The sequence below is a fragment of the Chelon labrosus genome (assembly GCF_963514085.1).
Source record: "Chelon labrosus genome assembly, chromosome: 13".
Lineage (NCBI taxonomy): Eukaryota > Metazoa > Chordata > Actinopteri > Mugiliformes > Mugilidae > Chelon > Chelon labrosus.
Window position 1 is genome coordinate 22992604 of NC_140346.1, and position 26485 is coordinate 23019088.

Consider the following 26485-nt stretch of genomic DNA (forward strand, 5'->3'; position numbering starts at 1 on the left):
CAAATTTGTCCTAAAGTTTCCCTTTTTTTCAGTTTTGATTTTCAAATTTTAGTCTGGTTACACTGAGAGGTATTATATGGAAATGCTTACTTTTTGTGTGTGTGTGTGTGTGTGTGTATATATATATATATATATATATATATATATATATATATATACACACAAACCACTGCAATAACAAGGTTTGGTTTAATTTTAATCAACATTTTCTTTTAGTCTTATGAGAAAATGTCATTATAATGAGGAAATGATCTTATAAAACATAAAAAAGGTTGTGTCACAATCAAAGTAGCATTATTTTCTTCAAAAGGGGTAGTAATACCTGCATCGTAGTAAAAAACTTTGTGTTTTTCTCTAATTTGATTAAGTAGTTGATGGGAAGATATTCCCCTTAATTCAGTGTTAAACAACCAACCAATCTCTGAGTGGCTGAGTGGCCTAATTGTCCATTTAAATCTACCAAATTGGATAGAACTGTAACAAAACACCAAAGCCCTAAACAGCTGTTTAACAGTCTTAGAGCATGTTCCTGGGTTACTAAAAGAAAATGATCAAACCCAAAGAGATTTGCTCAGTTTGTAGGTGTGCAGCGGGTTCAGTACAGTTTGTTGTGTTACATTGCCACTGAGAGGTCTCTGCTAAGCCTTTAATGTCTTAAAAATTATCTTAAAATCAGTTCTAAGATGAGAAAGCCAACGGGGACCAGCCCAATCTCCGGGTGATATAGTCACAGAATGAAGTTTAACCGATTCCTCGAAAACAAATTTGAAAATAATGCAGTTCAAATGGAAGTATTTGCACCACAGATTTATGTATTTTAACCCAACCAACCTAACCAAGCGGCGGCTGGAGGCGAGAATGTGAAAGTAAACTGAGAGAAAGCAAAACATACACCGATCAGGCGTAACATTATGACCACCTTCCTAATATTGTGCAGGTCTCCCTTGTGCCTCCAAAACAGTTGGGACTCATCAGAGTATGGACATGGGCCTTCTGAGGGTGTCCTGTGGTGTCACAACTGAATATAGTTAGACGGGGGCCTTTGGGTCCTATGGGTTGATGGGAGGGGCCTCCGTGGATCATGCCACAGATATTTGATCAGTTTGGGATCTAGTGAATTTGGAGGCCAGGTCAACACCTTGTGCTGTTCTTCATGTTTTGTTTTTAGTTGTTCCTAAAGCGTTTTTGTGTGTGTGTCTGTGTCAGGCTGCATCCTGCTGGGGATGGCTGCTGCCATCAAGGAGTGTCATTATGGGGTGGGGGTGCCTGGTCTGGTCTAGGTGGGTGCTACAAGTAACATCCATATGAATGAATGTCAAGTCCAAAAGTTTCCCAACAGAACACTGAATTGTCACAATATGGTCAATGTTATTCACTTCTCCTGTCAGTGGTCGTAATGTTGTGCCTGATTGGTATAAGTGTTGAATTAAATCGTAAAACCAGCGTGTCCACACAGGAATCACAATCCAGATTGAGTGACAGTCCCATGTGTGAGTCATGAACCAGCCCCACCAGTGAAATTGTCAACTTGTCTTTGGTCTTTATTCCTGCCAGTCCTCCACGTTCTTACCAGTTGTGGTCAATGTCACAAGAGAAAAATGTGAATTTTGTGGTCATGTACACAAAAAACAACAATACTGTCACGGCAAAACAATGAATACTGCCTTTTGTTACACATAATCTTTCAGGTTCGGCATGAAACTGTGTTGCAGCAACATTATAGATTGTTTTCTGTTCTCTCTCAAAAAAGACGGTTCAGGTTGTGACGTTATGTTCTGACTTTATAAAACGCTGCTCAAAAGCATTGTGGAGGGATAATTATGATCAAAAATTATGGGATGATCAGAGGCAGTACTTCCACACACAGCAGATATTTTAAATTTTATCTTCGTCTGACTGAACAAGGTTTTTGTGATTTCTAGAGATTTACACGTACGGGAACTTGTGTATTCTGCGTTGGCTCACAGCCCGTGTTCCTCCAGTCTGACATTCTGCCTGCTGGGAAAATCCACATTACATTAATACAGTATTTTTTGTCATTTAGCCAATGCTCATATCCACAGAGACACGCCAAGACTACTGCTACAATGAGATTAAACTAAATCCTGTAACAGCAGTTGTGGAATGTTTTTTAAATGCATCGCTAGCGTTGCTGCTCTTTATTAATTCAAGGAGCAACTACAATAAAAAGGTGTTTTCAGTATAAAAACCTGCTTTTCCGTTAGCGATTCCACCCTCGCTGGCTTGACTTCGCGGCCATCAAATGTGTCATTTTCGACTGCAGCTCATTTCTGAAGCGGTTGTGACAGCTTGGCTTCTCCATCTCCCCCCTCCACATGTTTAAAACCAGTCCTGCTTCCCATCCCTCCTTTGCAACCAGGTCTCAGTGACCTCCATTTTCTCCACAGTCACCAAGCAATCAGTGTTATATTCGTTGCAAGCATGTCCCCACAAGGACCGGCTCTTATCCGATGATTAGGAGTTTGCAGCTTGCTCACAGCTGCCGTAAAAGTATCCGCCTGTTCTTCTTGAATGCCTCCTTTATCAGAGGAATGTCAATAGCTTTTGAAGCAAACGCTGTGTTTGTGAAATTGCATTATTATCTGAAGGCCCTGCTTCTGCGGTTTAACTTTTTTTTCTCTGAATCACTATGTGGCTCTTCAGTGATGGTGTGAATGTCAAGTAGAGAGCGGCGTAATAAAACATTGTTATGCGATTAATTCTAAAATTAAACTCGCAGGTAATTAGATCGGACTTAATAAACCTCAGCTGACTAATAGGGATGTAAACAGTTTCAGACTCATTGCGTAAATCAAACAGGCTGCCGTTAGACAGAGCGTCTGAGAGGAGACTGTTCTCCCTGACTTCCTGCATGATGAGTGGACCGTGCAGTAATGAACCACAGGGTCTTACGCTCTGCTGCTTTGTTTTCCTCACAGTGTGAAGCACTGGCTCGCTCAGACAATCCTCGCACACCTTCCACGCTCTGTCCACACTACGGCAAATGTTCCAGAAACACTTTCTTCTTATTTGGAAAGGGATTGTGCGCTCTGTCAATGTCCTGAAATATCCTGTGCTTGTTCTCAGTGATCCTTCTTTCTTACAAGTTTATTTCTTTGTGCGAAGGCCGGAAGGAGCAGCAGCTCAGGAGGGAGCATCGGTTTTATCTGTCATGTCTCTGCCATGACAGGAATTTATAACTCTATGATCTGTTCATCTGACACAGAGACCACTGGATAAGAAAAAAAAAAAAAACACCATGCCGTCTGAATCATTAGTCTGGCTGGAAATCTCTATGTTTTTTTTTTTTTTGCCTTGAAACATCTTTAAAAATAAAATATAGCTCACAAATATAAAGATTTTATGAGTTTTTAGCACATGATTGCATCAGTTGTTGATTATTACTATGGAGCTGTGTCTTGAGTTCTTGCCGCGTTTAGCAACTATGACATGTGCTTACATCTTTCAGTATGATTATTCTTCTTGTTGTTCCAAGTCGGGTATTCTGTGATCAGAATAAGACGTTGTAAGGCCAGGACACACCAAAGCGACCTCAAAGAGCAACAAAAATTTGAAGCCATCTGAAGTTTCATGACATGCGTCTCAACCATAGACTGAAAGACTCCACAAAGGTGAAGCCAAAGCAAGTAGAGCTCCCCCTGGTGACTGGTTGCAGTATAGGCCATAAGCTCCACCCCCTCCATGTTAGTGGATGGCACTTGGGCCAAAATAAAATACACATCAAATCATTTCAAGGCTGGTTTCTATTATTTTAAGTAGTCAATATAATGTTCGCTTGAGTTTTTTGATGCTATAGAAACAGGATGTGACATCATGTTGACTACCAGTTGCCAGGCCAAGCACTCTGTAAAGCGGTACTGTGGGTAAAGATAAGTACAGTGTATAATCCAATATTTATTTTTAAGTGGTGGCTTCAAACTCACAAGATGGCGCCGCCTGTGTCCCCGGGGAAATAGTGTCAGTATGGCCAATGGAAGGAAATGGGCACGCGTTGTCCATATTTATATACAGTAAATGGTCTCAGTCAACACGTAGCACCACAGGCACCTTTGCATTGCCTGTGTCTGGACCAAAAAGTTGCACTTGACCACTCGGCAGGCAGCCAGCTAGCACCAGGCTAGCACATAGTTCTGCATACAGTATTTCAAATGTGAAACCGGAAGAGCTCGAACCAGCTAGGAAACTAGGAAGAGTGACTAACTGTCGTACAAAGCTGTCTGAATCATGCTGATCATTGGGTCTACAGTTTATTTATTCTGGGTTTTTGTGAAATATTTTATTTTGTTTTACCGTAACCTGTACAGCCAATCTGAGTGGTCTCTCTGACCGACTCATTTAACATGCTGACAGACACGGTGCAAAAACTTGAGTCATAGATGCCCAGCTCACAGAGGATTTCAAAGTATGTTAATAGATTTTTACATTGTATAGAATTGAAACAATGGCTGTGCGTTGCATTAGAATTAAAATCCATTTAAAACTTGCAAGAACAGTGAGCTCTATTGCACAGTATTTGGGGTCTGTAGTTAAATGAGCCAAAACCACGGGGACAACTGGGACAAGCAAGGCCCAGAAGTAGCTCATTAGCACTGATCAGACGGTTGACCCTCCAGTTACAGTATAGTCTCCTTAAACACCAGGTTCATCCTCAGGGTCCTTGATTGCAGAAAAGCAGCATTAATTGTCTTTAGCTTTGTGTGGCTACTGCACAGCGCTAACAGTGATCTCTGCTTTGTGTCACGTTTCTTGCAGAAACCACCGGTCATTCTGCTTCTCCACAGTTTATCAGATAATGAGGGTGACTGGAGTATCCTTCCTCTGCTGCCTTAGTGAGTATCCCTGAACTGTTTTTACTGTTTAATGGCTCATAATGTGGACAAAATGTTCAGATGTTGAGATTCCGAAGGTCGTATTTAATTTTTGAGGACACTTTCGTTGCCATTATGTACACAGTGACCGTGATTGATTGCTCCACATTATAATAAATGCCGTCTTAATGTGTCTGTAAGTGTGACAGTAAGCCTATTACAGCAGTTAGTCAGCGGGGTGAACAGCATGATAATGACATTAGCCACAGCTGTCTACATGCCCTGGCCTTTTTAAAAAATCCAATATGTGCTCAATGATTGTTTTGAGATCTGTCTGGGTCTGTCTTCTTCATCCAAAGATTTTAGGACCTAGATCATTAAAGTCACACGAAACCATTAGACGTCCACCCGCCCTGAAAAAGTGCCTGTGATGTATTTGCCTTTGTTTCCTTGAAGCTGCCTCTACCTGATTGGGCCAGGAATCTTAATTAGACAAGCTCCTCGGTCTGGACTGAAATTTTTTAAAAAATGCTAATGTTCCACTCGACCTTGCATCATTATTTAATAACAGTAGATGATGCTATAATTTGTGTCCGTGTTTGTGTGTCCCTCAGTTTTTCATACTCCTTTGGGAAGAACTCCTCCTGGATTGTATTTCTTGAGGAGGAAACAAATGTGAAGATGGCTACCCTTCTGCAAGTCCTTGGGAAATTTGACAGGAATAAAGTAAGCATACAATAGTCCCTCTAAACCCTCATCTCTGTCTCTCTCTCTCTCTCTTTCTCTTTGTTTTCCTGTCTCCGTCTCCGTTTGCCAAATTCATCAGCAACACCAGAGCCTCCTGCTCAGAGCTCCAGCTTAGCCCATCATTGCATCAATTAAGAGATACTGTATCGGGCTGGCTCAGCCTCTTTGCAGCTGTTGAGCTACACTGAGCTCCACCAGCTCACAGCGTAACCTGTCAGACATGTCAATCCAGTCTCAGCTGTCGACCTAATTTAAGCCCTGTCCCTCCACTCATGAAATTATTTTTCTTCCATATGGGTTGGTGGGGTTGGTTGAATATAAATATTGAATGGGCTCTGCAGGAAATCATACCATTTTTTTTTTGTTTTTAATCAATATTTTGTTAATTTTTTTATGATTTTGTTTTAAATAACTGGCACATTTTGATGGTTTGATCTAGAGATATAGTTTTTTTCTCTTGTCAAACCCTCACAACACAACAAGATCTAGCTGAAACAAGGCTAAATATGATGTTAATTGATGTAAAGCCTGCAGGGAAAAGCCTTTATTTCTTTATGCAGATAGGTAAGATTTGATTTGCTCTCCCTTTTTATTGTCATGCCGGCCTATTTAGACTGCTTGCATGGTATTTCAGTTCTATGGCAGAGGTGGATTTCATTATTGCATGCATATCCACAACCTCATTTGGAGGAGGAGGAGGAGGAGGCGGCGAGACAACATCCTGATGACTTGATTCATTACAACAAAGCCCCAAGCAAAGACTTCTCTCTCAGGTGTTAGAGCTCAGCGTGGTCAGCCTCATTTTAAGCTCAGAAAGGCAGATTTAGTTTTTTTTTCCAAGTTGCCAAATTAACCTCAGCGAATGAGATGCATTACCGTGACAATTATCTGACACGTACAGACAAAAAATAAAAAATAGAGGAAACGAGAGCCAATGTTTGATTGAAAAGCTGTAAACAAACCTTAAATCCATATTAACGGAAATCCGTCTATTCAGGTGCCAGCTCGTCAAGCCAAACCAAATGTGGTCTGCCTTTATTGTGGCAAACCATTTACATCAATAAATGATACACGTCTCTAAAAACCTCCAAAACTGGATCCCTTATGAAGGAACTTTATAGCCTTTATGAAGGTGGGATTTAGAGAGGGGTTTAGAAGTGCTGGTGCTAAGCTATGCTAACCGGCTGCTAGCTGAACTTCCCAAAGGATTTTCTTTCTTTTTTTAAAAAAAAAAATTTCAGATTATTTTTACTTCAGATATGTCAAGAATTATGATCAGAGCCTTTGTGCCTAGAATCTTTGAGAACATTTTTTTCTGTCAAGCAATCTCATTATTTCACCTACCCACCCAAAATAATTTCAAAGATGTTTCTGACAAGTGCGGGATGAAAACTCCAAAAATAAGACCAGAAGCGTTTCACCAGAAGCACGTTAACGGAGAAAAATCCTCTTTTTTTTTCTTTTTAACCTTTTAACATGTTGAACTTTGTCTCCTAAACTTATTTATCAGGAGTGGTTTCTCGGTAAGCCCCTACGTGATGAGGAGTCGACCATCATCCACCACTACGCCTTTGCGGAGAATCCCTCCATCTTTAAATATCCAGACTTTGCTGCAGCCTGGGCCTTAAGCATCCCATTAGTTGTTCGGTGAGTATGTGCAGTAAGTGTGTTATTTATTCTCATCATGCAGGATGTAGTGGATTCGGTTGGATTTCTTGTTCATTTATGGATTTGAAACTCTTGTTTTTAGGCTCGCAAACAAAGTGAGAGACGAGCCACTTAAATCTGACTTCACTATTGACCTGAAACATGAGGTAAGATGAAATGCAAGGCGCGCGGTTACCCTGAGACCTGTTTTTGTCTGGAGAGGGATGATGAGTCTCCTGGTTTTCAGCCATTTTCTAACTATTTTCTTGTTTCTCACACTCAAGCCAGTGCCAACATACTATAATTTATTTGCACAAAAAGAGCAAGGCATGAAATCCATCTAACCTTGAACTGAAATCTCATTACTTTGGAGAATTGTCATGGCGCCGCATTGAGCCTCTTATTTTTTATCACTGAAATTCAGTCGGTGAGGCGTCTGGGGATTTTGTTGAGTAAACACAACATCAGACTTATCGGGCTCCGTCTGGAAAAGGTGCTTCAGTTAGAGATGGCATGAGTTCTTTCTTGGAGATTCAATTAAAATGCTACACCTTATTCATATTGAAAAGAAAATAGATTGATTTTCGTCTGCAGAGATTACACATGGAAAAAAGAAAGTTGGATTTATACAGATTACTGTATTTGCTGCTATGTCAGTCTAGTTTACTGTTGGTAATTTAGCTCTAAGTCTGCAAAACATCACAGATTACGGTTTGCATTGTTTCTGGTTGTTGCCACAATCCAAACAGCAGTAATTGTACCATCCTCATTACACATTCTTTTACTGTAACATCTCCATCATCCCCCTGCAGAGTGCTTAAATACAACCCTAAATTTTGTTCTGCTCCGCTCAGGTTCTTCCCCTCCATCCTCTTCTTTATCTCTTTTGTTGTTCAGCTTAAATATTAAATATGCTCAGTGGAATTTTGTTGAGAGAGCAAATTTGTCATGTTTACTGTAAAAGAATACAAAAAGAAGCGCACATCGTTTCAGTTTTTAGTAAATAATTCATGTCTGAGAGAATGCATCCTGCCTGTCGCCCTCGAACACAAGCAGATCTGTTCGTATCATTGCAGGTTGCCTTGTATATCTGGGACAATGGGAAGGGTCCACATCTCACCGCTGTTCCCGAGCTGTGCACTGAACCGGAGGATTCTCCTCAAGCCCGGGACTGTGCGACCACCCTGAGCAGAGACCCTCCACTGTGTGTGAGTATCTGCTCTGTATCCTGATCAGTTTCATTGCCTTCAATTCCCAGGAACTGGAGAGGGGAACAAAATTGAATGACAACATAAAACAGAGAATGGTTCACAGTGATATGTGTGCAGCCCTGTGGCCTTTGTGCCCAAGGACATGTCTATACAGCAGCAATATTTTACAGTGAAGAACTGTCTTGTGTGTTATCGCTGTCAGACACCATTCAGTAGAACGTTGTGCATTAACCTAAAAAGACAGACGTCTTGGGTCTGTTTTGCTAAATCAAATTTTGTCATCCACCAAGAAAGCAATTACCCCCCGTTGCTAAGCGACATCTTCTTGCATCATTTCCAGAAGGTACATCAGACATGGTGATTCTGACTTATGTTCTTTTAAATAAATATGTTGGATATTTGTCCATCTCCATCTTAACTAATACTGCTTCAAAGTATACAGACTGGTGCATTTCTTCAGCTCTTCTTCTTCTTCCTCCTCTTCTGCTGGATTTAACTTTTTGTCACATCTACATCAAGGAAACTGAAATTCACATGTAAATTCGTGTTGTCCACAGCTGGTGACTAAACACCCTCTCAGTTCCTCTTTGTCCTTGATCCTCTTCATCTCATTTATTTGCCACATATTTAACATGAAAACACAAATCATGCCACATGATGTATGCAAATCCTGGACGTCTGAAGGAAATCTGTGCCCTCTAAATAATCGAGTTTGCTGCAGCTTCATATGTGAGGAGCTAGTTTGGTTAATTACATGGAAGTGAAGGAAACTTGGTATCAAAGAAGTAATGCCACTCATGAAGAGTCTGCAAATGCAAAAGTGTGTGTAAGGTACAACACTTAAATGTTTCTCAGCGTGTGGTGAAGTCATTATTACAAAGTTAGGAATCACATGTAGCTTCTTATGTACCGTATTATTAAAATGCAGTTTTATGTTCAAGATCCAGATGGTTTCTCGGAATAATCCTGCAGGGAATAATTTGCACTCTCGTTAGGCCATACTTTTTGCTGCATTGTATCTGAGCGAGAGCCAGTGAGTGGGTGTGACAAAGAAAAAATGCATTATGACTGGGTCACACTGTAAGTAAGGCCAGGGCTTTTAGTGTCAGTGATTTTGATGCACGTTATTATTATTCTTTTACTTTGAAAAATATGAAAATATTTCCAGCTATGTCTGTGTGTTGAATTATGAGCACGATTCCCCCACGAAATACATGATTTATTCATATTTGTTCTTTCTGGAAGAAGTTAGCCTTTGTGAGCTGATAAGAAGGGGTTAGGCTTCCCTTAACCCGCATTAATTGACCCCACACGCATCAAAAAGTCAATAAAGTTTCTGCTGTTTTGTTTTAATGTGTATGTGACTGTATTTCGGTGAAGGGAGCTGAATCTGGGAAGGCAGAACTGCAGCTGAAAGTGTCCCAATTCTTCTAGTTACGACAGAGAAGAAGTAAATCCGATCTTGTTAGTTGTTATTCCAATCACATACTGCGTGCACATTTGTGGTGTTAAATCTGGAACACGTTTGTTGCAGTCTGAACTGTCAGATTTATATTCATGCCGTTCCCACATCCCGCTCTGTGAAAATCGCTGTCCTCGTAAAATCACATTCATTTGAACAAAACGCAGCTTGGGCGGCAGGTCACAGGTTTAATGAGCATTCAGTGAAAAGTTTCCATTCAGACAAAACAAGAAGGGACGTGTTGTAATCGCGCGGTGCTCAGAATTCTTGCGAGACAAATTGCCAAGTGGCCAGAAGTAGCACTTGGCTGCAGCGTCCAAAAAAATAAATAAAACAATCAAGAGCCTCAAGAGGCAGATTCAAGGTGAAGGACTTCAATCAAAGTGACTGCGGCAAAACGTGCCTTTTTTTTTTTGTATTTTGGGCAATAGCTAAACCTTCTCAAGTGTACTTCCTTTCTACCTGCACACCATTTCAGCACAGGGCATTGTTCTTAAGAAATATGAGTCATTTTCATAAATGAGTAATACACAGACAAACAAGAGACAATGAGGTCTGAGAAGAAAACCAAAGGCCCATAATAAGAATGTATTTTAGTATTCTTGAGGTTTTTAGGGTCAGTAAAGCATCTCTGTCCTCTAATATTTGGATAAGATTCTGTCTGTCTTTGATTGATAACAAAGTAAAAGTCAAACATCTGTCTCCTACATGTTATCTACACTGATCAGCCACAACATTAAAACCACTGACAGGAGAAGTAAATAATGTTGACCATCTTGTGACAATTCGGTGTTCTGCTGGGAAACTTTTGGACCTGGCATTCATTGGGGTGGATGTTACTTGTACATGTAGCACCCACCTAGACCAGACCAGACACCCCCACCCCATAGCAATGTCACTCCTTGATGGCAGCAGCCATCCCCAGCAGGATGCAGCCTGACACAGACGCACACACAAAAACGCTTTAGGAACAACTTAAAAAAACAGTACAAGGTGTTGACCTGGCCTCCAAATTCACTAGATCCCAAACTGTGGCATGATCCACAGAGGCCCCTCCCCTCAACCCATAGGACCTAAAGGCCCCCACTAACAACATTCAGGACACCCTCAGAAGGCCAATGTCCAGTCTCTGATGAGTCACAACTGTTTTGGAGGCACAAGAGAGAACTGCACAATATTAGGAAGGTGGTCGTAATGTTATGCCTGGACGGTGTACAGCTCTTTTCTCTTTTCTGTGTTTCTGTGTAACTGTTGTTTAATTTTTATTAACTTTAGCTCTAACTTTAATCTCTACATAGATCCCTTGCAGGTGTATAAACCAAGCTACAGAGATACAGTGCCCAATATCCAATCCATTATGATTACTGGAAAACTGGTATTTGTTCAGCAGCTGATTATATTTTAAATCTGGCATTCATTTTTAATGCACTCTGTCTGTTGTTGATTTAGTGAATCTTTCATGCGTTGATCTTTTCAGTATGGGATAATTTCTTGTAACAGAGTTTTATCCACTTTCCTTTGGTTTATCTTCATTATCTTCATTTTTACTTCCAAGGCTGCAGATGCTACACATGTAGGTCTAAGTCAGCGTTAGTGTAAATATGCTGTATGGTTATCAGATCCAAAAGGAGAACCAGGGGAGTCAGATCACTTCAAACCATGTACAAACTAACTAAATAAATAATAAAATCCAGCTCTAATTTCACTTTGAAGTATTCCACTGATCACTTACACACTCGACTGCATGTAATATAGATTCTTTTTTAACTGTGTGTGATTTATATGGTTTGTTCATAAAGACAGTTCTTTGATTTTTGTGTCTCCTGTTTTCCTCAAAGGGGGAGCCTGTAAATAAAGAAGAAATATTTGTTGCCGTGAAAACGTGTGGGAAGTTTCACAGTGAAAGAGGTGAGTCACACTCCCACTCTTACAGAATCCAACAGAGACAAAGACGCACTATTTTCCCTCACGCGATGGCACACGTTTTTTTGTCCCGTTGTTTCCCCGTAATGGATTTGTTTCACCTTTGACATGTGTGACTGCGTGAGCAATTCTCCTCCTTGTTATAATAAAACCTTTCTCTGAATTATTCCACCACGCTGTCTTAAAGGATTTAATAGTGTTTGAGGGTGAAACAAACAAACAAACCTTGAAGTGCTTAATTTTGTACCTCCCTTGATGCTGGAATTGCGTGATCATCCGACAATGCGACTCACTGGCACATGCTGCCTGACATTAAGCTATTTGCAGTGAATCTGCTTCTCTTTTGAACAAACAGATAAAAATGAAGCAGGTTAAGTCAACTGCAAACAAATTGCACTTACGTTTAAAGGGTGCAGCTCAGAAGTGATTTCGCTAATTAGCTTGATTAACATTTTCCCTGCCAGGGTGCCATTATCACTTTAAGGAAGATAGATGAGATGAGATTAGATTTATATATCAAAGGTTAGACATGAACTCAATGTTGAGGCTTTAAAATGTTTTATCTTGACAAAAATGCACAATCATACATTTATCATGTATATCATATAAAACAGGATGCTCAGTCATGTGTCTTACCATTATGATTTGAATTTATTATAATTTCTTTTAATATTTCCATACTTCTACCTTCAACTACCAAGAACATAAAGAGTTACACAGTATTTATTATCACTTCACTATTATCACTTGAAGTTTTTCTTTTGTGCCTTCATAGATTTTACACATTGAAAAAAAACAAAATAAAATTGTGGAAAATTGCTCTCAGTCCGTGTTTCAGGGTTGGATTTGTTCAGCTTTTTCTTTTCTTTTTTTTTGCATTGAGTTTTATTCTGTCAGAAACAAACCACATTATTGTTGGGCATTCTTTCCGAAGCTTCACAAAGTCGGAGAGAAGAAATCCACAACAAAAGACACAACTCAAACCACAGCGGCAGCTATTGCCGTTCACCGCCTGCTTAGGGACGACATTGACTTTTTCATCACTTTTGAACATAGTTGCGTGTTCCCAGTGTCTCTGGAAACCCACGAAACTGCACAAAAGTCTACTCTCCGATTTCCTTTCTTTCTCCGTCGATCAAAAAGAGTGTATCCGAGTGATCCGTTCAGGTCTGTTGACCCTCAGGACGTCATAAGGAGATAAGAATCGCTGCTGGTTCAGACATTTACGGTTGGACTTGCTTTGGTACCAGCTGTTTTTTCTTCTCCTGCCGTGATTTTACCAAGCTATCCCTGGTTCTGGTGGGAAAGGGCCCAACCTTGTTTCATAAGGGGTCGTGGACAGCAGCAGTAGCGTTTAGAGGCGCAGAGACCTGAAGAGTCTGGAATAAAATCAGGGAAATACCAGCATACTAGTATGATCGATCTCTGTCGTACTCTGTAGTAAGACATATTCTGGGAACATCTGAGACTAATGCTAAACTCAGATTGCAGACGTTTTCGCTGGTTCATCCCCAAATTCACCCTGGCAGAGAAATCTCGACATCACTGGGTACTCGAGGTTCAGCCCAGATTGTCTTGTAATGTGAGTTGTTCACAGATTTGCTCTTAAACTTAACGAATTCCTCGCAGACTCATCTGGGCCGTCTCAATAACATCAAACATGCTTGACATTTAGAATTTAATATCTAAATAATTACGTCAGTTCTTTCACAACAGCCACAGAAAATAACCTACAAGGACGCAGGAGCAGCCAAGTGTGTTGTCAAGCAACAATACACTTTCTAGCATTTGAGGTTAATGTCAGCTAGCATGTTACTGCTGACGGAGTTTCTTCCAAAACATTTGTTTGTCCACCTTTGTTTTGTTTTGTTTTGTTTTTTTCACTGCACAACATTATGAAGTTGCAGCGAGCTCTCCTTCTTCTGTTCCTGCTTTTGGTTGATTGGTCGCTGGCAAGAACCAGAGTGTGGATCAATAGATTTACAGCAAGTTGTTGCACCGCCGTCTCCGTTTCATTCTTATATCCATTTCCCGGAGAAATCCCGAGGGACGGTGCATTCAGTGCTTCCTGGTCGAGCACAGTAGCCTATATGACATCTTGTTTGTTGTGTGTTGCACTATTATTTTCTAATTCTGTCGTGTGGGAGAGGTGAGAAGAATATCTTTGAAGTTTTTCTTCAAGTTTCTGATGCAACCTGATTTCAAAGTTGGGTAGAATTTCCAATCTCTTGTAGTCTGAGTCCAGATTTATATTAATTTTAAAAGAAAATGGCAATAATATGGGACCTTTAAGTGTACTGATAATCTTCTACATACAGTATATTCTTATCATAGCTGTCTACTCTTACTTAGTTTTCTTTTAGGAAGAAGCCTTTGCATCAAACGTTAAATAAAATCCCATTTTATACACATCTAAGCTTCCTGTATCACAGTGTTTAAAGTTTAGGTTCAGTTGTCTGTTTCCGAGAGGCTATACAGGCACTGAAGGGCAGCCAACATTTTTGATTTTTGTTCAATCTGGTGTTAGATACGCCACTCTGGCTCTTTTTTTGTTGATTTATGGGAGTTGCACACAGCTTCAAGCAGCTGCTGTAGATGTCTGGGTATTCTGTGTTTCTTACCACTCGTACTCTCTCACCTCAGAATCCTAGAAACTTATCACAAAGCCTTCAGTTCTCATCAGTCCCATCCCAATCAAATATATAGAAAAACTTGGCCAGGAATTAGGTCAGAGACTCATGAGTTTTCTCTGTACTAAATGCGGAAAGACAGTGTTCGCGCAGATGCAACAGTCTGCTAGCCTACACTGGCTTTGTGCTGTTTTTCAACAGACAGGGCAGACAGTCAGAGGCCGCAGGTCTCCATGTGCTCCCAGGCATTTAGCACACACTAGAAGTTACCAAATGTTTTCTTGAAAAAGACTGACAGGTATCCAATGATTCATACTGCAGCTCTGAAAGTAAAAACGAAATCTTTATTTTACAGGTCACAATTCAACAGTTTTGTGATTTATTTACTTATGGAATAAGCATTTATAAGACAAATCAAATATTTAGTGCCACAGGTTTGACTTATCCAAGCTAGCATAAGAATGAGTCTTTTCCCTAAGTGACAAAATAACCTAGCATCTGCCCCCACTATCCAGTTTTGACGTAATTTTGAACAAGGAGTGAAGATTAAAGGGCATTTCATCTCACTATCCGTATTTGGATTCTGTTTTCCAAAAACAAACAGAAACATCAGAGAAACCATGTATTGAAATGAACATGAAATAATGATTTGCTCTGGGAGCAAATCTGCATTGCACAGAACCAGGGGGTGGCTTGTTGTGAAACTTTGTGAATGCTCTGCTGATTCTCCTTCTTTCTTCTTCTAGTTCCAGTTATAAAGAAGACTTGGGAAAAGGAAGCCGTGTTTTTAGAGTACTACAGTGACCATGCTGATCCTTCCATACCAACCATTAACTTGGGAGTCCCAAATACCGAAAGAGGTGAGTTCTTCTTCTTTTACAGCCTCGGCTGCTTCTGCCTCTGTTGTGCCCACAGATACTTGCCTTGTGTAATGGTGCAGGCTCAGCTGCATACACAAAGGTACATGAAAAATGAGCCGGCAAACTAGGATTGAAAGTTCTTCTTTAACCTAACACCTTGTGAAGGGGATGTAATTCAAACCTAATATTGCAGGAGAACTGGTACTGAAGTGAGTGGGATTACCCCTGTCAGCAGTGAATTATAACTTTTTGACTCGAAAAGTGTGTTTACTGTAGCTGGCAGAATGAGTGACCTGAATAAGAACTAGAAACATTTTAGATTATAATATATATATATATATCCTTTATATTTTTTTGTATAAAAATGGGCCTTCTGGAAACCATCTGTTCTTGAATTTAGGGATCTTAGATCAGACTAGGCAATATAACCTCCACATTTATATACTGAAGGGTTGGCCCTGTAGTATATAACCCCTGCTGATTCCACCCACTGCCAGACTGTCAGTATTTAGTGATTAAAATGTTTGCTTTAGATGTTTATTGAACGGAAAGTGAAAATCTGAAATTAGTTAATTTCCCATTTTCACCACCATAATAGTTTTATTTTGGAAATAGGTTTATATTCCGCAGAATCTCATACAGAGATTATGTTGGATTATGCAATGGGTGTTCAACTTTCCAAGGAGCTCAGTTTCAATGTAAGGATCAAATTATAAATCAGAGTTTTGGATTTGACATGAAGTTGTCTGACCTCTCCCAAAGAGTTTCCAACCCTGTTGAACTGTTTGATGGATAGGATAGGATGTGAATAGGGTTTAAATTAAACCAAGAGGTGTACAGGTCATTGAAAGCACACTGTATTCTCTAGAAGACCTAGATTATGTTGTAGATAACTGCATTCAAGGTGCTGTCACCACCATTTAAAAAGCTGAATCTGCAGTGGGCCTAATATTCATCCCTGTGGTACACCTTTACCAACTATCTCGGAACTTGATTTGAAACCTTTACACGGATATTATCGTCTTTGAAGTCAGTTTGTCCTACACATACAATACTAGTGTACACATAATGTGTGTTTAGTGTATCTTTATTTCGACAAGAAGGATTTCTCTCTAACGCTATGCTAAGCTAGGCCAGTCAGATCACTGGTGCATTTTTGTATTTGAAAGATGTGAGAGAGTGGAAATTATCTTCTTATTTAACATCGTGCAAGAACACCTTTCCTAAAATGTACAAGAGTTAAGTTCATACCTGTCAAGTATCCCGTTTTGGCCGGGAAAGTCCCGTATTTTACCCTTCTTTCCCGCCGTCCTCCCGTATTAGTATTTTCCCGTAAATCTCCCGTATTTTAACATGCGTTATTAAAAAATAATAATACCCCGGGCCCGGGCGGAGTAAAAAAAATAAAATAAAAATATTCCCAATCTGAGCTCTGTCACTAGCGTCGCGATAACTGCCACCTGCAGTAGCATACTACAGGTACTGTAGATCGCGATGGTAGTGCGGGTAGATCGCGTGCCATTGAATTATTATTATTATTATTATTTTTTTTTTTTTGATGTTAGTCTAAAACATGCATCCATTGCAACTCCAAAACAAACAGCAAGACAAACCTTCATCTTTATTTTTACTTTATAGTTGCAACATGCCCTCAGTCCAGAGGCACACATCCACAGCCACGCAACAACTCCAGACTACCGTCTTTCTTAAAGAGACAGCGCTATTTTTGTAAAGGTGCAGTGCACCAATTTTTCTTGATAAAAATAAAAACAAAGATGGATAGAGCTTTTAACACTGTAACAACTATTAATATAACAATTAAAAAAAAAATGTGTATATGTATATATATAATATATATATATATATATACGGGTAGATCACTTTGACTTGGTCATTGTAAAAGTAGCTCGCAAGCCAGAAAAATGTGGGCACCCCTGATATAAGGGATACTGGAGCTTGGTTGGGGTGGTGGGACTGCTTGCGGCGGGCGCCGGAAAATTTCCCTTATTTTTAAATCCAAAACTTGACAGGTATGGTTAAGTTAAAATCAGGGACAGTTAACAACCAGTGGCTGCACCTGCTAACAAGACCCAAAGGTGTCTCCCTGGAGGTGCAGCAGGCCTGATTGACTGAAATAAGGCCTTGGGACACACCAGGTTTCCCTGCTAGGAAAACACATCCTCTGCTGGTCTTAAGCGTTGTGATCCCTCAGGAGGAGCTTTAACCCAACAGCATCCGCCAGCTTCTCCTGAGGGAGAAACGAGAGGATGTTGTTGAGTTAAACAATGCAGAGTTGGCCTGTTTTCAACTAATGCTTTGAACCAGATAAGAAAGAGAATGATAGATAGCTACTGTCAGGATATTGTTCCTTCACCGTTACTCATAGCTGAAATGTAGGAAGTGATAATTATTATTTTAACATGGCATAGTCTGCTCTTGACATTATCCTCCATATGAGTTTGGTCCAAAGTCAGATTTTCCTTCAGGCAACATTTTGAGTGTTGCTCCTGTCATCTGTGATTGAACTTATCAGGAAGGTCTATTTCATCAGTCGTTGCTGTCAAGATATTCTGACAAGAATACCTCTGGCGTTTTATTTACAGGCCTGCTCGACTCTTTTCAAATGTTGGATTCATTTTTATAGTTCATGCACGAGTTTCAGAGATTCCACAACAGAAATCAACTTGTATCTAAATAAACCTTAAAATGCTCAGAGCAATTTGCTCTGAGTTTGTAAAGACGATGCAAACTCTCTGCTTCAGTGCCTCTCTGCTCGCTTCAGGCAGGGTCCATTTGGGTGAGAATTATTCTACAGTCTGATGGCTGTCAGCACAAAATGGCACAGAAGACCTCTCATGTTGCACCTTAATGGGATGCTGCACTGACTCAAGGCATTTTTCAGTCCAATGTAGAATAGCTAAAGGTTGTTGTTCAAAGGAGAATGGTCTAGTCTCCAGCCTCCCTTCAGTTTTATTCCTCCGGGCAGCTTTCTTTAACAAGGACGCCTTTTGCAACCTTTTTTCCATCGAGACAGTGAAGGATGCAAACTGCCACTGGCTACTCGCTTGTACATGTGGACTCGTCTGCTGCAGAGCTCATCAAGAATAAGAGTCAACGTCTTCTTGTAAAGTTACTCAAGTTATCAGTCCAGTTTGTTGTTGATATGCAGCCCCCGTACGCTGAGAGCCGCGTCGTCTCCACCTCCTCGTTGTGACATAGTATAATAGTGACAGGTCTCACCCACTTTTGCTCCGTAACAAATCCACTACCAGCTCCTTTGATTATCCGACACTGACACATTCTGTGTATGTGCAAGCTGTCTCAAATCTCAGGTATTCTCACTTTGAAATCATTTATGTGTTTATTTTGAAAGCAAACGTTAAAAAATAAGACTGACATCGACGACTCAGATTAAAAGAAATTCATATTTCTCCCGCTCTCTCTGCTAAAACGAGTTTGCCTCTGATGGTTCAAAACTATTTATCTTTTGCTCCAGAATCCAAAATAATTACTTCACAGACAGAATATATAGTGTAACCGCTCCCTAACCTGCAACTTGTTCATTTTCTTTTGCATTATCGGACAAGAACGCTGCCAGTATCCGTGCAGTTCACATCATTACAACAGCTAGTATACTGTACCTTGACCTGGAGTCGCAACTGCACAACTTCCTGTGCTGGCATAACTGGTGAAAAGTTCGAGGTGTGACGGGTAAGAAGGAAAGTGACAATAGAATCCCCTGGGCCACCGCTGTGCCTCTCTGCAGCTTATAATGCATTTACAATGTGTAGCTGTTAGGAGTCAGGCCACGTCTGACTGGAAGCAACGTCTAGAAAATGCTTTAAAATGCTAAAAACGCATTACATTTAAGAACATTATGAGCCATGAAGAAATTACTGTATTATAGATTTAATGACTGTTTTTTGCATTAATTGAAAGGGGGGGTAATGTGGAACAGATTTAACTGCTTTGTTGAGTTTAAAATACCGTTTTAAAAGATTAAATTATTGCTTTCTCACGCTGTTTTTTACAGAATTATATTGTGGTGCAGAACCATTATAGAAGTATAGACTAGAAACCTCGTATAGAGATCTTCAAGTTGATTGCGCCAGATAACAGACTTTATTTCAAGAAATATAAAAAAAAAAAAATGCCTGTTGTAATTTTATTCAAGAGCCAAACACAATGTATTCATACTGCCTATTTTATTCAGCCAACAGTACAAAACCTAAAAAAAATAATTGGCAGGAAAAACATCCTCACATTTAAAAAGGTGCCACTTTTGCTTCCAAAAATCCACCAAACAAGAAATCGCTGCAGCTCTTTTAGGTAGGTTATAAATAAATGAGTAACTAATTACAGTGTCAGTGTACAGTAAGTGCTATTTGTTAAATGGTCATCGGTTCAGCCGTTGTCGCTAAGCAGAGCGCCCTTCTAAATGATGTTGTTATATATTTTCTCAGATCTTGGGGTCATTACAGAAGGAGCTGAAGTGTGCTTTCATTTGGTTTGCATACGGCCGAACTAACAAGTCTGCAGCTGGTTATGCTTTGACAAAAAAAATTAGGCTGAAGTCGCCTGGCTTCTCCAAACCCGTTCATTTGCATAGCTCCACATGTTACCTAACCGAGGGTGCCAAGAGTCGGTGTGACTTTCTTCTTGAGTTTGACATCTTATTCAAGAAAAAAGCCATGGCTGGGCTTCTCTCAGCCAGTAATTTATGCTTGTGTGTCTTGGCAAAGTCTTTCCCATGGATCATTTTGAGGAAAGCTTATCCTTCCCTTTAATTTTGCCTTCCACTGCACACCAGTTTTATGATGTGTATTTTTTAAAAAAACAAACTATCAGTGTTGGCAACAGTCCACAGTTCGTCATCAAGCCAGGGAGGGGATCTTCTCTGGTTTGGTAAACGGCCAGATACTGAATTTACTGTCAATCCGTAATGTCATTCAAGCTGACCTCATAAATGTATTTACATCGTAGTGGATGCACAGCAGTTTGGAGTTTTTAAACGTGATTGGTCCTGTATAAAAGGAAACCATGACAACTCCATCTTTGTTTAAACAGAAATATGCTATAGAATCAGTCACTAAGGGACACGAAGCCTGCGGCCACTGCAACAATCTGATAAGCATGCAATGAAATGATATATGAGCAAGGTCAACTGAAAAATAAGCAGTTTATCTGTCTCTCAATGACAAATACCCACATGGTAGGGATATACATGATTTATTCCTACTTCTTTTGTTTACTTGTTTCTTCTTCTTCTTTTTTTTACTCGTTTCCCGAGGCCTCTGAGTTTATGCTATAATGATTCCTTTGAGCGTCCTCGAAGTTCATCAACAGGCATCGATATGTCAAGAGTCTGTTTACATACTTGCCTGAGCCTTAAAGGGGAACTACCATTTTTTACAGCCTGGACCTTATTTCTGGCATAAAATACGATCGTTTAGTCACCCATATAACTTTGGTGTCATTTGAAGTTGTTTTGAAGATAATTAGATCCAGCGGTGCACTGCGTATATCCATAAAGTGGGAGTGAATGGGGCACCGAAAAGCAGCCTCTAAATAACGCATTACCTGCCGCCAAACTTGTTAATTTCACCAATATTTTGTTATGATACGCTAGTGCTATTCCCCCTTGAGTCAGGAGTTACCTGTTACCATCATCTGGGGTCTGCAGATTGATTTACTAATCTCTGACCTGGATGATGTCATCTCTGAGCGCCTTGCGCACCTTCAAACGATCGGATTGTTTACCTGTAATTTGCTACTGCTAGTTTTTTGCAACATGGCTGAATACTTTTCCGATTCTGAGGTTGTGGACGACGACTTTGTTTATGATGGACGTCCTTACTGTTTTGAGCCAGAGTATCTGGATGAGGAGCTCGTTGAAAGGAGGATGCGGAGGCAGAGAGAGGAACAGCTGGCCAAAGAACAACAAACCGCTGCACGTCCGCAAATAGATAAGAGATAACTCCGGACTCAACGGGGAATAGCACTAGCGTATCATAACAAAATATTGGTGAAATGAACGAGTTTCGTGGCAGATAATGCGTTATTTAGAGGCTGCGTTTCGGTACCCCAGTCACCCCCACTATATGGATATACTGTATGTGGCGCTCCGCTGGAGCTAAATATCTTCTAAACGACTCCGAATGACACCATCATAAGCCATCGTATTTTATGCCAGAAATAAGGTCCGGGTTGTAAAAAATGGTAATTCCCTTCTAAGAGACAAATCTTAAAACTATATTATGTGAACCGAAGAAAATGGAGTACAGTATGAGCAGTAACATTCGTGAAGAAAGCAGATAGGCAGAATTATTCCAAGGGCTGCAATGGGGGGAAAATAAATAAATAAATAAAGAAAGAAAGAAATAAATCAAGCTTTGACCTGATTTAAAACTGGTTGTTTTTTTTATGCTGCTGTCTGTAGTCATTAAAGAATTCTAACATTTTGTGAAAACACATATTCTTACAATATGTACATGCATTTTGAACACATGAACACAAAAAAATAGGAATAGTTTGAGGTAAAACATTTCGATTGTTTGAGTAAATGAGGGAAAAGGATGATGCAAAACCTTGAAATGGGAAAATAGCACAGGAACTTTATCAGGTAAATACGCACACTAGTCACACTGGTCAAGTGTGTTTAAAAAAACAATTCTCTGAAGGACAATAAGTCAACTTGTGTAGTTTTATGTACAAATGAATGAAGCCGTGATTGCTCTTTCTTTTTTATTTGTACATTTCAGCAATTCGTGCTGCATGCAACACGAAGAAGGAAACTGCTTCATCTTTCAAGGCCGCTGAGCAACGCTAACCTCCTCCAACTAGAAATATGATTACCAGCCTCGTCTGGAGATCTGTCTCTAAAAGTGCATTTTTGGATTTTATTCCTGTCAGCAGTTCAAGGTGTCCTTGCTCATTTTATATTCAGATAGTAGTAAAAAAAAAAACACCTTGGGTGCCTTATAAATAAAACAGTGGGGCCTCAGAATTCTTTGTGTTGCTTACCAACAGGGATTTCCAAGTCTCTGCTCTCAGCCCCGATGGTGAGCAGATATTTGGATTCTGATATATTTCTTTGGTTTCCTCGTATGTGCTGTGTACTGCTGCATCAATGCTTTTATTTTCAGGAGTTGGCAGAACATTTTGTTCCATCTGGCCGTCATGTCAAACACGTCGGAGTAAAAGTTTGTTCCTCCTGGTCCATCATGCCAAACCTACCTTATTATTTCGTTGAGATGTCAGAATGCAGACAATAGCTCTGTTTCTGCTCACAGAGCTACAGAGGAGCTAGGTATTTGTGCATTACATCTTTACGTTGCAAAGGCCAAAGAGGAGGTTGTTTAATGCTGCCGAACACCAAATCTTAAAAAAATACTGTTGGAGCCGTAATACAGATATGTATTCAAATAGCGGTTGTACCTCAGTGGCTTAACTTCTATAGTACCTTTAAATGTGAGGCCACAGGTTTGATCTCTGCAGTGTATGATGTGTGTGCCCACTGATGCATATATACGTTTGAGGTGTCCTTGAGGAGAATGCATAACTGATGCTTGTTCACACTCATGATGGGCATGATCATCAGTTTAATGCGGCTATACAAACGAAAGATGCAAACACAAAAGTAGCGCTCCCTAGTCAATAGACCTTTTTATTCATATTGCCTACGCAGCGGCTCCAATCAAGAGAATGAAAAGACTAAATAGTCATTTGTTTGCTGTAATAGTTGGAGCTTTACTATATGTCCTGAGTTAAAAGATGCTGTGTCTGTAGTGTAAAAATAAACAGTCGGCGGCAAGGAAAAACTCCTTTTTAAACAGGAAGAAACCTTGAGCAGAACCTTAAGCTCATGTGGAGGGACCCATCTGCCTAAGGCCGGCCGGGTAGAGACGAGATAACGACGAGACGAACATACATCTGTCATAGATACACGCATCTGACTAAAGCGAGCATGTAGAATCTGATTTTGATACAAATACAAGATATAGCGGATGTTTGTTACAGGACAGTTTGATAATGAATACAAATAAAGCTGTTAGTGACAGCAGTTGTTCTATCACAGGTGAGTTAGCTGCTATGATGGTTGGATACAGTATAAGCGGTAACATAGTCCGGTTGGAAAATGATGCATTCAGGTTGAAGTGGATCACTGCAGGCCGTGAAGACTGGGCAGGTTGATGAGACCAGGGCAACAGATGGAGTAGTATGGAGCTCCACGAGTCAGAAACACTCACAAGAAGATGGAGGACGAGGGGAGGGGAGGGGAGATGGAGGGAGGGACACACAGCAGTTAACATACAGTAGTAGCTCACAATTGCATGAGTGGCAATAGAGAAGAAATTAGAGGACAGGAGCTCAGTTTTATATTACCATATATACCAATTGTGAAAATTAGCCATAGAGACCACCATCCAAAGCTTTAAAGGTGTTTATGTCTGCTGTAGGGTTATACATTTTAACAATGGCGGTATATGGGGATTGCCTCTCATTCAGAACTGGTCTCAAGTGGCCGTTTGATGAACTGCAGCTTTGGCGCCATTATGCTGGCTTCATTTTTCAACACTGGAGGTTGGCGCTCGATTGTGACATTTGCTCCCCCGCCTTCCCTTCAAATCATTTATTGTCGGGATAATTAATGACTGTAATTTACTGTATGCTGTTGTCCTGTGTTTGTGTTTATGTGCGTGCAGCCGTGTGCATGTAAATAACTGCTTATACCAAGTGTGTTTTTCCTCCTAACAGGGTCATTTATCTTTGTAAGCCTGAATACAGCACGGTCAATAAGCACACAGTGATTAAGTCGCACTGGCCTTTGTATTGATAGTATGTCTCTATTTGCAGGCCACTGCGGGAAAACATTTGCAATCCTTCAAAGATTTTTAAGCAGCGCTGTCCCGGACACCAAGTGGCTCCTTGTTGTGGACGATGACACTCTTATCAGGTACAGTCTCGTGGTCTACGAGTAGTTTTTTTCAACACGGTCCGGCTCCCTCTTTTTGAAACTGGGACACAATGTTTTATTGTTTAAATGCCACACTTTCATTTAAACCAAAGTTTGACTGACAGCTGCTCATAAATTTTCCAAGAGATTCTGTCTCATCCATAAAAGGGTTTGCACAGTAAAAAGAGAGAGACTCTTGGACGAGAGTCACTTTGGGAAAATGAGTTCCAGAGATATTACCATCTTGTCGAACATCTAAAAAGCTCAGTACATAAATCCACGTCCAGCTCGCTTTACTTTCCGCCAGGTTGCCCCTTCACGTGGAATCCTCTGGATGTGGATTAGTGCCCAAGGGAGAGCAGTTATTTCAGCCTCTAAATGGACAGTTTCATCGGCGTGCAGGCGCAGGCAGCCATGTGTGTGTGCGCGTGCGATGATGATGACCAGCGCGTGATGAGTTTGATCTGTGCTTTCTGCAGCATCCCCAGACTGCAAGTCTTGCTGAGCTGTTATGACCCCTCTGAACCGGTGTGTCTAGGGGAGAGATACGGCTATGGCTTGAGCCAAGGTGGCTACAGTTACATCACAGGAGGTGGAGGGTGAGTATCACCGCTTAAATGCTCTGGGAATAATGATGAAAGATACAGAGGTGGCAGAGGAACTATGAAGTATGTAATCTGTAATTTACAGATAAAGCATTTCAATTTAGTTTAAAAAAAAAAAAAGATGTGTTGCTCCCCTAAGGGAAATTGGCTCACAGGCTGCATTACAGTCAAGGTACTTAATTAAAGCACTGAAAAAATCCACTGCAGAATTAAGTCGAGAAATGGTCATCAATTGATAAGACCAGACAGAAAGTCGATGCTTTGTTATACTCTAAATCATGACAAACTGCAATAAATTAAAATTCCCATTTCATCGCTCCTTTTTCTACATAAAATATGTATTTTTTTTTTTTTTAAGTGGACAAGAAGCAAAGGTTCTACATTTCTATAGTCCTGATTTCATATATCAAAATCTGCACCCTACATATATCCTGAGCTGTGTGAGGAACTCCACTTAGGGTCCCTTCAGCTGCCGTGACACTTTACATCACCACAGCTGGCAGTCTCCTCGAAAGTGATGTCTCCTAAAAACCTGTATCGAGTGGCAATGAATGATTTTTCTGGCAGCTTAAGATTTGTTTTTTCATGCGTAATTGTTTCATTTCAAAGAGGTGTCACGCCGCTTTTTGGGCAGAACTGATACGCGGAGGAAAAACAACACATCTCGCTCAATATACTGTCACTATTTACTCTATCGGGCTCTTTTTGAATGAATAAAATGCACACAATGAACCATAAGATGATAGCTCAAAGTTATGTCACTTGCTTCTAAAGTGATATTTTACAGTGCAAGTAACTCAGCCGTAATATGCTTTTTCTTTTTTTTATGTCTCCCCATGCGTTGCTGCAGGATGGTGTTCAGCAGGGAGGCAGTGGACCGACTTCTTAACAGTGGCTGCAAGTGCTACAGCAATGATGCGCCAGATGACATGGTGCTGGGAATGTGCCTCAATGCTCTGGGGCTTCCCATCACACACAGTCCCCTCTTCCACCAGGTTGTATTCAGTTGTATTTTTTTTTTTTTTTTTTTTTACCTACTGTGAGAAAGATTTTGGATGTTTTTTATTTTTTTATTTTATGAAATACCATCATGCCAAAATATACTGAGATATATGATATTTTGGCGAGGTATATCTGCTATGACAGAGACTTTTTATTGAGATGCATTGTGGATTGTAAGGAAGGTATTACAGACTGACAGAGGTGGGAAGTAACAAAGTACAAATACTTAGTTACTGTACTTAAGTAGATTTTTCAGGTATCTGTACTTTACTTGAGTTTTATTTATTTTTCTAGCGACTTTTTACTTTTACTCCCTACATTTGTAGACAAATATCTGTACTTTCTACTCCTTACATTGGAAAAACAGGCTCGTTACTTTTTTAACTTCTACGGATGACATGACGTAAAAGACGTGACATAATCGGACATGACTAGAGCATCGGACTAGAGAGGGAAAGTCAGTGATGGACTGCGCTCACAAAATGACCGGCCTGTTGGTGATACCTGTTCACCTGATGCTGATGCTGAAGGTGCCTGTTATCAATCAATGGAAATTCACAGGGGACTGAGAAACTGAGCCTAGAATTAGACCAATGGCGTCATATTTAGTAAA

The 26485-nt window shown here is 40.3% G+C and overlaps 1 protein-coding gene across 1 annotated transcript in view; it reads left to right on the forward strand.

The window, feature by feature from the left end:
* Positions 1-26485, forward strand: part of b3glcta (beta 3-glucosyltransferase a) — a 65405-nt gene that overhangs the window by 35005 nt on the left and 3915 nt on the right. The window contains exons 5-14 of the mRNA XM_084559190.1: positions 4774-4850; positions 5444-5555; positions 7087-7223; positions 7327-7390; positions 8300-8431; positions 11735-11804; positions 15196-15309; positions 24166-24265; positions 24745-24864; positions 25721-25865. Coding sequence (XP_084415316.1) covers positions 4774-4850; positions 5444-5555; positions 7087-7223; positions 7327-7390; positions 8300-8431; positions 11735-11804; positions 15196-15309; positions 24166-24265; positions 24745-24864; positions 25721-25865 — 1071 coding nt within the window. The remainder of the gene's footprint in view (positions 1-4773; positions 4851-5443; positions 5556-7086; positions 7224-7326; positions 7391-8299; positions 8432-11734; positions 11805-15195; positions 15310-24165; positions 24266-24744; positions 24865-25720; positions 25866-26485) is intronic.